General features: G+C 32.3%; 1 protein-coding gene across 2 annotated transcripts; it reads left to right on the forward strand.

Annotated features, from left to right (window-relative positions):
• Positions 1-798: 798 nt before the first annotated feature.
• On the forward strand, positions 799-14,045 carry LOC124366220 (MOB kinase activator-like 4). 2 transcript variants are annotated; one of them, XM_046822608.1, is made up of 5 exons: positions 799-954; positions 6,198-6,361; positions 7,698-7,907; positions 12,199-12,310; positions 13,734-14,045. In XM_046822608.1, the coding sequence occupies exons 1-5, from the start codon at positions 895-897 to the stop codon at positions 13,860-13,862; spliced, it is 675 nt and encodes a 224-aa protein (XP_046678564.1). In that variant the 5' UTR covers positions 799-894; the 3' UTR covers positions 13,863-14,045. The 2 variants fall into 2 exon arrangements, with proteins under 2 accessions (XP_046678564.1, XP_046678565.1); XM_046822609.1 differs by having other exon boundaries at positions 7,698-7,892.
• Positions 14,046-14,625: the final 580 nt, after the last annotated feature.

Genomic DNA, 14,625 nt, shown 5'->3' on the forward strand with positions numbered 1-14,625 from the left:
TTCCACTTCGACTCGTGAAGAAGATTGAAGCACCCGTGTCGAAACCTTCTGAGGACTTGCGGTTTGATAGGTACAACCACTGGCTACCAGTGGAAATCTTGAAGAACCCACACATGTATCGCATAGAAGTGTGTAAATCTAAATTTAGAATCAGATGCGCAAACTGCAGTGTGTAGTTTTGTCTGTCTAAAAATGTAGAATAGCTTTTGAAGTTTCACACTGCTGAAAATAAACACTGAAAACTTACATTTAAAGCTAACTTTTTCACTCAAGAACATTCCAGATTGTTTATAGTGTAATAAATATAGGTTTACATTGCTTCAGTAACGTAATGTGCTCATAATGTTGTGCAGGGTCTTGTTGTTTATTTGTAAATAATTGTTCATAAAACCTTCACAATTTTTACAATTTATTTTTGGAAGCTTTAAGACTTACACATCACAATAATGACACTAGTTCCGCCACCATTTCCAAAGGAGCAAAAGTTTTGAAATGTTTCTCAATTTAAACTACAAACATGCTATTGCGTCTATTTAGGAACTAATGTGATTCAAGATAATCAGGATAAATGAACAAATCACTTACCTATTAACCAATCTCACTACCAAAAGTTAAAAATATTTGAAACTGAATTTTAATATTCAATCATAATTGAGCTATAGTACTGATCCATGAATTGTTTACTCTTTACTCTATGGCCTTTACATTATTATGAACATAGCCGTCTAATAAGTGAAAATGGCTAATAAGTGTTTCTTTACTCTATGGTCTTAGTTTGCAAACTGCAAAGTGATTTCTCCCCACCTTTCTGCAAATTCTTGGAGATTATACTCAAAGAATCTCTAGTGAAAAACATTAAATCATTGAATCTCAAATCCTGTAAATTTTGTAAAAATGAAGATGGCTGATGGTACTAGAATTCTTCGAAGAAATCGGCCAGGGACCAAAGCAAAGGTATTTTAATTGTATATAACATTTTAAAATTAATCCTCTAGTTTCTTATATTATTGGGTTCCCTACAAATTGTTTTGTTCACTATGATTATACAATCCCTAACCTCTCGACTGACATCCTAGGCAGAGGATTTGTTGATTCCCTTTATTAATTAAAAAGTTTTTCTTCCATTCATGAAACTATTTCTAATTTACTGAGAAAGTAATCATGTTATGGTAATTTCCCTAAAGAACCTACATCTAGGCATGCCTATCATATACGTTTAACTGAAGCTTAGGCCTATGGTATGATGAGTAAGTATAAGTTTGTTTCTTTAAAACAAATCAAGACTAATCTTATTGATAAATAATTTGATCTTAACTCAAATAATGTCGATGCACTAATTGCTTCATGGCTAAAGATACTTTTTAATTTTTGAAAACATTTGACAGCATAGGTAGGCTATCTTAATTTAATGAAAGTAAGCTAGCACAGCTTATCTAGCTACATAAGTTTTTGTGAAAGTATTTGGGGGGATCATCAAGTAATTTATACAATATGTTTATGTATGTGTTAAACCACCTTTTAATAATATAGACAAGCCTTTTTGTGTGAATAAGGTGTTATAATTGAAAGAAATCAGAAAAAGGGTTTTAAGTTATTTAGGCTACTTTATCCATGTAATCATTTCCTAAATCAATTTTAAGGTTCTCAAATCATTTTTGCAATTATTAACAAATCAATAATCTAGATTGTATTCTGTATAGCCTAGTCTATTGATAAAGGTGATTGGAATAGCATTAGAATTATGGATGGTGATGGCCGCTTATTATATTACATTTTTTTAAGGATTTAGAAAGTTTTAGTGTTATCTTCCCTTATTATTTCTGTTATATGTTCCTTTTTTCTCCTTAAACAATTTGAATTAGACAAATCAATAAATAGAAGATTAAGTAAATAGGCTAATTTTTTAAAGTTAACTTATATCATAGGGTATGTATTTTTATCATTAATTGGTTACTTACTGCATGTGCGCATAGCAGTTATAATTAGGGCCTATGCAAGTTATATTTTTCCTCAATTCAAAAATGTATGTCCCAAATAGATTAGGTTCTGGAACACATAGTGATACTGTATACTTGGGGTAGGGTACGATAAGCAGACCCAGTTTTTTATATCGAAATTGGCAAACTACCCTATATTACTTAATCATAACCATTGATATAACCAATCGATTGTGATTAATTATTTTGAACAATTAACTTAATCTATATCTACAGCTGTAAACACTTTCAAATAATACACGTAATCATATTATTATTATTAATATATATATATATGATTATGTGTATATATAACAATAATAGGTAATTCTAAGCAATATAGCCTATGGGTCATCCTCGATTTTTCTCATATTACAATATAATGTTCCAATAGTCAATTAGAAAAGGAAATGACTAGAATTTCTTGCCGGAAAGCAGTTATAGAGAGCAGGCAACCGCCAGACGGTCATATATTGCTTAGAGTTACCTATTAGTGATCAGGGGCACTGACGTGATCTGGGCTTCAAATTTGGAACTACTCGAGTTAATTTTCTTTTGTAAAAGAGCAAGCAGCGCGAAGCGCTGCGCAGCGGGCAGGCATCGTGCGTGATCCTTTTTTTTATTAAAAATTTCTGATAAATTGTTATTACATATTACAATATAATGTAGGTAATGTATGTAAAACAATTTTAAACACATAATTACATGCTGGAAAGCAAAGTAAACCAATATAATCCGCCCAATACAAAATCTCCGTAAAAATTTGGTAAAGGAATCTGTGTCATTCCTTCGGCCTGAATCAATTCAGTATAGACGAAGATCACGCACGATGCTTGCCCGCTGCGCAGCGCTTCGCGCTGCTTGCTCTTTTACAAAAAAAAATTAACTCGAGTAGTTCCAAATTTGAAGCCCAGATCACGTCAGTGCCCCTGATCACTAATAGGTAATTCTCGCGGTTGCCTGCTCCCTATAACTGCTTTCCAGCAAGAAATTCTAGTCATTTCCTTTTCTAATTGACTATTGGAACATTATATTGCAATATGAGTTGCCTGCTCCCTATAACTGCTTTCCGGCAAGAAATTCTAGTCATTTCCTTTTCTAATTGACTATTGGAACATTATATTGTAATATGAGAAAAATCGAAGTTGACCCATATATTGCTTAGAATTACCCAATAATAATTATTATTATACATACACGTAATAATATATAATTATGTGTGGCTGCAGTATAATAAGAGGCCACCACCACAATAGAATCATAGTATATCCTTAAAAACAGTAAAAAGTAACTAAATTTTAAACTGTTTTGTATGTTACATTTCATAGATACACATAATAGATAGTTATTATATAACGTAATTCGTGTCAACATTTTTTTTATATAGTTTAGATAATCATAAATATGATTCTATTGTGGTGGTGAGCTTTTATTATACTGTAGCCGTACGTGTGTATAATTGTAAAGAATTAAATAATTATGACACAAACCATATGAATTGTAGCTCATAATTGTTTATGAGGTTTCCTGTTTGATCGATCTCGTTCTGGTTCATTTATTATTTATGTCATATCTTAACTATTTATGAGTTTTCCTATATACACATATTTTGATTTAAAACATATGAGTGTTATTTAGGATTATAGATACTTTTATATCAATTGATAGTCTAGGATTCGAGATGCGAATATTAGGTATCGATGATTATATTCTTTGATATAAAAAAACCGGGTCCACTTATCATACCCTACCCTATTTTTGGGCTCAGGTAGGGGGTGGGTATAGTTGGGTTTCACCTATTTTGTAAGCATTGTCGATACTTGGGTGTTGGGCTATCCAGAGGCCACTATTTTTGAAAGTGTTTATCTTACGTGAGAACTACATTATTATAAATAAACAGACTATTTGATTTAGTGTGAAAATTACATTTCATTATGACCATCAGTTCTTGCTTTTTGCCTCCCTAAAGAAAGCGATGTCGAAAAGAAAGAGGCCACTATGTCCCTACCTACTATTTGTTATTGCAGAGAATTATTTTCAAAGTTTAATCTGTTATCTTATCATGATATGTAAATGTTCTAATCTTTTACTTTTTATGAAGAATATTTAATTAGTCTTTTTTGATCCTGTAACATCTCCAATAACTTATACAATTTTTTCCATGTTCCATAATGAACATTACTCACCCTATTCTACAATGAAACAGCTCTTCATCTGCATTTCTAATATTAAACAGGCTCAGGTGTCATTTGTAAAAAAATAAAAAGAAACTAATTCTTTCACTAAAAGAATTCTTTCATCCAAAAAATTTTGAATAACATTGAGTTTATTAAATGGTGTTACTTACCGTTAGATTTTAGTTTTAAAAAAAACGTATTTTGATGTTGTTATGTAAGTAGCAATCAAAAAGGATAAAGGCATATTCAAAAAATACCATGGACAAAGTATTATCTCACTCTGGCATTATAATTGAATCTGCATTATGCGAAAAAATAAATTTCAAGAACAGTTCTTTTTAACGAGATTGTTCACTATTTTGCAGCCAAATCGTTACAAAGTACTAAAGCCTACTTTTATTTTCTGTTTGGCCTATTTTAAAGTAAGGGTTTACATTTAAAAAATCTACACATAATGTCAAAAACTCCGTAGGATTTGCTCTACAAACTGTATCCTTAAAGTGCAACATTTTGTAAAACTCCTGTGACCAAAAATGGTTTGTAGGAAATTGCTGTTGTGGGACAAAACTCGCAATCTTTTCAATAATAAACTCTTAGGCTCCAAAGTTGCTGGAGATGTTTATATAATGCTACAATAGTTGAAACATATATTAAAATGTTCCATGTTATAAACTGAGAAACCTGTTTTATTGTATATGCTTAATGTGAGGCTCAAAAGTATTGGTGGCAATCTTATTTTAGCCTCATAAGAACAATGTTAAATCCGTATTTTTCATCATAAAATTATGGGGATGTCTCATTTTAAAGGTATAATTAAAATCGGCATCCCAAAATGTTTTAGATTATTATTGGTGCTTCAAAATTAAAAACAAAAAAGAGTTTGGGTGCATATTAATTTTATATTTTTAAAGACATGAACCAAAATTCTATGACTCAAAATAAATATGTGAAAGTGTTTGAGGTTGAACTTGTTTCTTATGAGGTAAAACTCAAGGCGCTTTCTCTACAGCCGACTCTTTATGAAATCATTCCTCTGTTATTTACTCATATCAATTTATATTATTCATTATATGAAGTATCTTCTACTTTTAAAAATGATATAAGCATTGTTAAAAAGCAGCAATTGTAACAATTTTTTCAATAATTCCAATGGGATTGGACATGCAATCCATATATTTTAAATACATTTTGCAAAACTTCTGTGAACAAAAATGAGGATGAAAAAATGAAAATGATTTGTGGTTTTAATTTTCATTATGGGAGAAAACTCAAGTCTTTTCAACAACAATCTTTTATGCTCTGATATTACTGTAGACTTTAATACAATGCTACAATAGTTAGAACATATATTTAAACACAAGAAGTTTGGAGTTAGAACATAACAGAGAAAACATAGCTTCAGAATAAAAATGTTGGTACTCTGCTATTATCTGGAGACCACAATGTCCCTATCTATTACTTGTTATTACGCAATATAAGTAGTTTGAGATTAAGTTATCATAAATATGTTGTACCAAAGTTAAAGTTAACCAATGTGATTACACGTGATCTGAGCTTGAATTTGGGTACTATCTCAAGAAATGTTTTTCTTTTTTCGCCAAAAGTGCTTGCATCTGATGTCGGAAGAGTTGGATGATCTAGGATGTGATCTGAGGTCGGGAAAGAATAGATCGGAAATGCCCCTGGCCATCAGTGTAGCCTTCAATGGATCATGCACTTCTGGTGAATACAGATAAGCATCCCTCAAGATAGTTCCTAAATTCAACATCAGATTACGTGATCACTCATAAACATTAACCTCAACCTTTTATATTTATAATATGTTCATATGTATTTATCTACTTATATAACTTAATAACAAATATTACATAGTCGCCTCCTAATAATAGCAAAGTATGGAAAGTGTTAATGAAAAATTGAGAATTTTCCAGTGTTAGGTTCTTAAAAAATAAAGTAAAAATTAATTAAAAGCGAGTGTATATTAAGTAAAATTAGAAATCTGAAGGGGTGACGATGTCTCTAATGTTTTTTCATGGTGCGTTAGGACTTTAGCCGTTGGGCTGAAGAGCCGTTTGAAGAGATGGACTCGACGTTAGCAGTTCAGCAGTACATTCAGCAGCAAATCCGCAGGGAACCGGGCAACATCGAACTGATCCTGACACCTCCAGACGCTCAGGACGAAGGTGTCTGGAAGTACGAACACCTTAGGTACGTGTACATAGAGTGATAATAATTAATTTGACAAGAAAGATTATATGCCTATTGAATATTATATGCAAAATTTTATTTACTCCATTCCTAACTGACAATATTAGGAGGAATCAAGACACACTTCCAGTGGGCAACTTGTGCTTTTGTGCTTGTGAATTTTTTTATAGTTTAAGAAAGTCACTTTTACTAATCAAAACACATTATTTGATAACATAGTGGCACACATATTAAGGAAAAAATCTTTTTCGATTATAGTTCCAAGATTTTATTATTGACTTCAAATTTGATTACAATTATATAAGAGATTTGTTTATTCTGATATAAAAATATTAAGAGGCTAAAAAATTCTACTTCTGTTATTGTTTTATTATTTATGTATTTATTTTTCAGTCTTTTTATTTTAACTTCATGATAATGATTTTGTTTTATTTTATGATAGCATTTAATTCATACAGATCTACATTTTATGTTGGACCTATTAGTACCATTTTTTTTATATAAAACTACCTTTGGTCTACAATTCATATAGCTGGTGAAACTAAAACCTGATAACTAACAAATTGAAATCATGATTAATTGAAATCAGCACAGAGCCTATTTAATATAATACAAAGCTGTATTTTCTTACAATTTTTTTTTTTAAGTTTGATGGGAGTACAAGATATGTACTCTCGGTTAGACTTTTCTACTCTGAATTGTCAATACTTTTATTTGTGAGATGTTTGAATAAAGTTAAACAAATCTTCAAGAAGTCATTTAATTGATAAAAAGAGCAAATAATGTTTCCTCTTAATATTTTGTTCTTATTTTAATTTTTTAGTACATTTTTTTGTTTGTGTTGTTTCCTTTAATTAATTTTTTAACTAATAAGCATCACTAATAATTACGTCATAATTTGTCAAACCTTATAAAGGTCTAACTGTGTATGGTAAAAAGGTTTGTCGTATCCTCAGGTTTCAAAATAATGGCAGTTCTAAAATTTGTATGTCAGTTGAAAATTCTGTGAAACATCTGTGAAATATACATTATTAATGTATGACTTGGAGAATCATGTTTATTGCTACTAATTTGTATGCAATCGTCTTCGTTGCAAGTGCTATTACGCAATCGTCTTTGTTGCTACTGCTGTGTACAACTTCCTATACCACTTCATCTGATACTGAGCCCTCCTCACCTTTTTCCAAAGCGAGACATTTTGATTGTTGAACTGCCAATATTAACATGGTTGTTGAAAATAATATCAAGTAAATGGGTGTACATTTCCAGATCCATTGTGATCTTAAAGAATAAAGTCTTCAGGAGGAAGTGTGGATTATCTGGCAGATTTTTTCAGGCAATTCTGTATGGAGCTGAACGGTCTGGCTGTAAGGCTGCAGAGGGAGTGCCAGCCCGATTCCTGTACACAGATGACGGCCACAGAACAGTGGATTTTCCTCTGCGCCGCGCACAAGACGCCCAAGGAGTGTCCGGCCATTGACTATACGCGACACACACTGGATGGTGCTGCCTGCCTGCTCAACAGCAATAAGTACTTTCCCAGCAGGTACCACATACGATCTAAACAATAAGTACATTTCAGAGGGTGGACTTTATTATTATCTGCAACACTAGATATTCGTATTGATTCAAAACTGTAAACCCTCTAATGTCAAAACTAATAATAAGTATGTTGAGTGTCAGAACATTGTGCCAGCTTCAACTAGCAAAATGAACTGTTCATTCAATTAAGTGACATGATTAGAGTTCGAATTGTTATCAGTTATAATAGTGAGTAAATAAATGGGTATTTTCCTGCATCGAAAATCCATAGGTAATAAAATATTTAGATATTTGTTTCTCAAAATGAAAATGCTGAATCATTGAAATAATATTATGTAAGGACTGAGGGTAATTATTTTGATTAATTCATTAAAAATTCATTCTGATCAGTTATTTTACACGTGTATATAATTGTTTAACTGTAAAATCACAAAATCAAGTGGCCTATTCTATTCCTGCAAGACATGGCTTTACACTTGGCTCCAGAGGTGTAACTAGGATGTTACATTGGAGGAATGAATGTGCACACCACACCAGGGGTATGGAATAACTCTGAATGAATGTAAATACATCCCCTCAGACCCCCCTCCCGTTACGCCACTGCTTGGCTCCTATTTTGTGTAAGCAGTGGGAGCAAACGTGTCACATACTCATCGACATTGTATTTGATTTACAATATCTTTCCCTAGATAATTTCAATAAAGGCTTATAATGGGCTATACAGGGTGTTCTGAAAAAAGGTGCCCATAAGTCAGGGCGTGATTCCTCACATCAAAATAAGAAAAAAAGGTCTAATTAACATAGGTCCGAAAATGCTTAGTTACCAAGTTATACAGGGTGAAAGATTTCGTCTGAATTTCAGTTCCCCTGCTGCAACGAAGCCCTACGGGTATTTGTTTGCTGTTAATTAAGATGTACAATTTAGCGTACTTTATGTAAAATGAACTGAAAAATTTGAATAAAACCGTTTCCAGACCTGTAGCTACAGTAATTTTTAAGATATGTGACGAAATACGCGAAACTTGGTCCCGAAAAACAAGTTACATTTAGGTTTGAAGCAGATTTACTATGTTAAATGTACAATAAACAAAAAATATTTTTTCACGGTACTTGTAGAAAATTTAATTTCGAAGAGAAAGATGTAAAATAAGTCTATAATAGACAAACGCAAACTTTAAAAAATAATCCTTAATTACATACAAAACGCATGAAAAATAGACAAAATCTGTTAAGCTCTCTACAAATGTAATATTGAAATTAAAACAGCCCCACTTCCCCCTTAACTTGCTTCATTGCCACATTTTCATATGAACTGATTTTCAGAATGAAGACGTCTTGCATCGTTTCGGTTGTTTGCATCTATTTTTTTCTTCTGCGTTTGATTATTCTGCATGTTTTAATCTTATTATTATTTTTGACTCACGTTCTGTATTGTAGTGTAAACACGTGTTGATTAACATAGGGAAGGTAAAAGATTCGTGGAAGATAGATGAGAAGTAAAGATGAGTGGCAACGATTCTCGGTTGTTGTATTCAGTCGATTATACCATCACTAGTTATTCTTCTGTTACAGCTGGCAACACCACACCGCAACCCAGGTTTGCATTGTTGCTCTCATACTGTAGTGTACAATGTGTAGTGTATATATGATGGGATAGTGTATGGTGTTAACATTTTGGTTCCAAAGCATCACAGTTTTCAATATTGGGCTATGCAGCATATTTGGCTTGTGTAAGCTATAGAATCAAACATGTTAATCATATCAGTGTAGTTAAAATTAAATTTACTGGTGCTTAATCAATTATAAAGGAATTTGTTTTCTAGCACGACATAGCATGATGAACTTTTGGATCTTGTCCTATTATATTTTAGTTCTTATTTGATGTTGTGAATGGTAATTTAATTCTTCATATAAAAAATAAATTTGCTGTAAAAATAGAGATTTTTTGTGGGTATTTTAAATGTAAAACCTTTACATCTTTTTGTGGCCTGTTAATATCCAAAGCAAGGTAGCCCTAAAATTAGGAGTTTATATCTTTCTACGTCAAATAGCAGCAAAATTATAATTAAAAACCTACCTGAGAATCATTTTAATAAAAGCTTAGAACTGTGGATAGTTAACCCTTTTAGCCCCGGCGTCCGATATACCGGACAGAGGTGGTCTAGCTAAAATGCCCAACGTCCGATATACTGGACTCTCGAGAATTTAATGTAGCTGGCTAATAATATGTCCAAATGCCATCAGTTTCGGTATAGTAGTCGGTTGAAGAAACGGACTACATGCAAAAAACAATAAACCTTCCAATTGGCATCGTATTTCGTCGTCATTGAGCGTAGTTTTAATTTGTCGATGTCAGTTGTCAGACGACTTCAGTTGCATTGTTGTTGTATGCTGACTTATAACCTCAATTAGTTTGCGTGATTGAAAGCGGTTGTTTTTCCGTGTGATTTATTGTATTATTAGTAAAAAAACATTAGTAAACGTCGTAGAGAAAAGTTACCAGTGAGTGAAAACACTTTGATAAACACTGGTACTTTGGCATTATACCAACCACACACCCATACATGAATCGTTATTTGACATTTTGCTTCTACTGATTACTAGATTAGCGTAGAACAATATTTCGTCAATATAAAACAGGAATTGTCTTATCGCAAACCCCTCCCCATCCACAGACAGAGGTCAAAGTCGAGCGGTCTCGTAGATAAGTGATTGCAGAGTCCCGCCGCGCGGCCTGCCGTAATCAGGATTCTCGAGAAAGATAAGATAACAGCGACAAAAATACAGATCACAATACCTGGAAATTCATGTTGATTAATGGAATGTTAGTTCTGTTACTCAACTACATCGTTTTATAACGTTCTAAGTTCATTGAAAAAGGTTTAAGCGTTGGGGGCATATAACGGAATCTTACCCCCATTCCCAAAGTACCATAAAATGTATATATTGTAAATATTATTTCTTTTACTTTTTTGAAAAATTAAACAAGTTTTAGTCTTACAAACCATTACAATTAGTTTGTGTTATTTTACAATTGTTATTATTTCAAAAGTGCAAAAACAAGTAAACATATCTGTATACTTCTACTGACGTGTATGTGGAAATATATGAAGAAGTGCTTATGCAGCAATACAATAATTGGATATATCTCCTGCATTTATCAAGGAAAGTTCTTAAAATTTTGTGTGTGTAGTAAGAAATATGTGTACAACAAAAATTGCTTCATTTTTCAGGGGCTACAATTTTTTTTTTCTACCGTTTATGTATGTCCAAACTATAAAAAATAAAAAAATTTTATGTATAAATACGCTAAAAAAAACAAATCATTCTGTAAAAGTACTTTTTAACACATTCGAGTCTACGCTCGAGCCAGACTCGAGCGCCATTGTATAATCACCCGGCCGGCGCTCGAGCCTGACTCGAGCACAGCTTTTGCCGATTGATATACGGAGTTGCCCGAGTGATATTCGAGTGCCGTCTGCTGCATTAAAAAGCCAGCTTTGTTTGGTTAGTTCAGAAAAATATCCGCTAGGCGCTACTACGTCATACCCGCTTGAGGCTTTTGTTTATCGACTGACGTGGCCTGGCGCGTCTCAGTCTGTCCTACGACAACAATAATTTTTTTAGCATTTAGAATTTTGTTGGCAAAATAAAATAATTATTTGTAAATATGTATATAGTAAATGCCTTAAAAAAATTGAAATACTTATATTATTTATTCAAAAGTTAATTTTCAAGTAATACAAGACAGGCGGGAGTTTTTATTTTTCTTCAAAAATGTAAGTTTTGAAATTTTTTAAAAAAATTTATTACATTTTATAGAATAAAGTTTTACATATCAATTTAAAGAGGAAAGATAGAACTTTCAAGAAAATATAATATCATATACATAATATTAACAGTTTTCTAAAGAAAAAATCTGAAAACCCAATAATTTGTGCAGGCCAGGCTATTAAAACAGCAAAATAGCGAGCCAGACTCCAATGTGTTAACTATTACATCTAAGAGTAACACTTATTTTTGAACAATTTAAACAAACAAAAACCTAAAAAATATCTTCAAAAATAAGAAAACTAGATAATTTCCCTCAATTCTGCACTACGGTCCGTTATCGCCATGGGCTTTCTGGCAAGTCCATGGAAAAATGGCTGGGGTTAAAAGGGTTAAGGAGGAAAATCGTGATTGATGATTTTTTTGTTTTCCTAATAAAACTGTTTTAATTACTTTTCTGGATCAAAAATGCTTTAGGTCTCCTTCCTATCACTGAATTGACACATTCATCACTGTTGTTCCAGGGTGAGTATCAAAGAGTCATCTGTCGCCAAACTGGGATCTGTGTGCCGTAGAGTCTACAGGATCTTCTCTCATGCCTACTTCCACCACAGATCTATATTTGACGATTTTGAGGTAACATGTTCAAATTGTTTTATCAAACCTCACTTTCTGTCATATTGAAAAGGGCATATTCTTTTTGTTGGCTAACTTTTATTATGATGATACTGATGTCATCTTTGTTCATGAACTAGTATGATAAAGACATCAACCGAAAGTCCCCATGGTCTTTATTTTAGTGTACACAATAATATAATCAAAATTAGTTTAATTTAACCGATAAATAGTATTGAAACATATCAGCAAATTGCCAGTGAAATAGTAAAACTGTAAAATTGTGCAAATGCCCATAAATTATAAAGTTTCTTATCAGATTTAATCAGACTGTTGGTACCCATCAGCAAAGAGAATTAATTTGTCAAATAAATTAAGCTGCTTTGGTGTCATTTATAAAAATTAAATATAATATTGGATCTAAAACGTACCCTTGGAGTACACCTGCCTCTGAATATCACGAAGGAAATAGATATTTATGGGTAGAGCCAACACTGTTTTGAACTGATCAGACCAGCCATTAAGTAACAGTGGCTGGGGTTATTAGGGGTTCGCTTATTAGGGGTTCATTTGGATATAAGAATATTTGTATATTTTGTGTTCAGACTATAAATGACCATGTTTTGTCTTTATTTCAATTATTACTTTAACTTTAAAAACAAAATATTTCTTCTAAATTAAATTAAAATAGTTACATGCTGTTATAGTGTTTCTGATATAATCAACTCAAATTGTATCTTTAATTAAGCTTAAGATCTAACTTGATTTCTTAACACTTTCACAACGATATGAACCCCAATGGGTACACGCGATCTTTCACAACTGCCAATCATGTACACACCAGGTTTACGTAAAGTGCGTCATGTACCCGATGGAGTACATGTTGCTATGCATTTCCTTATTACATTTTTCATGTTTGACTGTCATGGTGATTTGTTTAATTTTATCCCACCCTTAAATAAATACCTCAAGACTAAATACCAACAAATACCCGTCAGGGGTACGATTGCTAATTTTTCCGCTAAATTAAGTTTGTGGTACCACTTGTGGTACACAGAAAAATGCTGAAAAAACATATTGAAATAATTTTTTCTGCAAAAATGCAAAGGCTACATACTTTACTCGTTATACTTAGACGTATAACGTAAAAAAGTATTAATGGTTTTTTTGCCATTATTATTGAAAATTTTGAGGGCATATAAAAAAGTGTCGGAGTTAGTCAGTGTGTGATAAAAGAAGAAAGCTTATGCTTTTATGATGAAAAAAGTAACTTTAAATCACATTATTGTGTATCATTTTTTCAGATAGTATTGTTGAAAAACTAAATAATTATTCTTGTTATTCCAGAAATTGTAACACAGTGCATCATTCAGATCGTATCAAACAGACAAGGCCTTATTACTGTATAAAATTACAGCAAATAAAATAAAATAATTTGTTGCAGAACGAAACGTTCCTGTGTCGAAGATTCACGTCGTTTGTGACCAAGTACAACTTGATGTCGAAGGACAATCTGATTGTTCCAATTCTGGAGGGAGAGGGAGGGGGTGTGAGTGGGGAGTCAGAGGCCTAGACACTATCTACATCTACCATCTTCAGTTCAGTTCTTGCTGGTGCCAACTTCTCCATTTTGTTCCACTTTTACACATGTGAACATTCTGAAATCTTTTAATTTATCGAGACACTTGTTTACATCAGTGTGATTTTTTTTGTTATCCTTAGGTTTAAATAAATAATTTATATTAGTTAAAAGTCACATGAGAATCATATTAATTCTTCTTCCCCACAGTCAGGTTTAGGTAACTATATTTTAATAATTTGTATGGAGTTGAAACTTCTCGTGAGTGTCTGTCTGTTAATGGTGTATTTAGTTTCTAAAATAACATGAAACATGTTCTCGGAAATCAAACCCCTGTTTTTGGTTTGATTCAACGTTAATTCTTTGTTACCAGTGAAGTATATTTTGATAGAATGCTCCACAGTACAAAATATTGATATTTTGTCATAAGTAACTCTAGGTCCAATATCTTAGACCATTCAAATACTTTTATCTAGAACATCGATACGGTAATTTATTAACACATTTGCTCATGTACGTTTGTTTTGCACACTTCATATCATTCACTTTTCTGTTGTTTTAGATCATAACCACTACCCCTCACTGCCTTAATTTTTTAATAATTTTGTCTGCTCTTGCTCCCAAAAATGACTCAGTGGGTGAAATTTGACTTCTCTTAATTATATTGTCATACATTAACCCTAACTAGGCAGAATTCCATCTTGCTTACATTTATTTAGTATAATTAGTACAGAGCGTAAGTATAGAGCTGAAGAAA

The sequence above is a fragment of the Homalodisca vitripennis genome, chromosome 7 (genome assembly GCF_021130785.1).
Source record: "Homalodisca vitripennis isolate AUS2020 chromosome 7, UT_GWSS_2.1, whole genome shotgun sequence".
Lineage (NCBI taxonomy): Eukaryota > Metazoa > Arthropoda > Insecta > Hemiptera > Cicadellidae > Homalodisca > Homalodisca vitripennis.

Coding starts and splice junctions, on each gene's coding strand:
- LOC124366220 (XM_046822608.1), top strand. CDS start 895: ATGAAGATGGCTGATGGTACTAGAATTCTTCGAAGAAATCGGCCAGGG. Junction 955..6,197: donor GGCCAGGGACCAAAGCAAAG/GTATTTTAATTG, acceptor ATGGTGCGTTAG/GACTTTAGCCGTTGGGCTGA. Junction 6,362..7,697: donor TGGAAGTACGAACACCTTAG/GTACGTGTACAT, acceptor AGATTTTTTCAG/GCAATTCTGTATGGAGCTGA.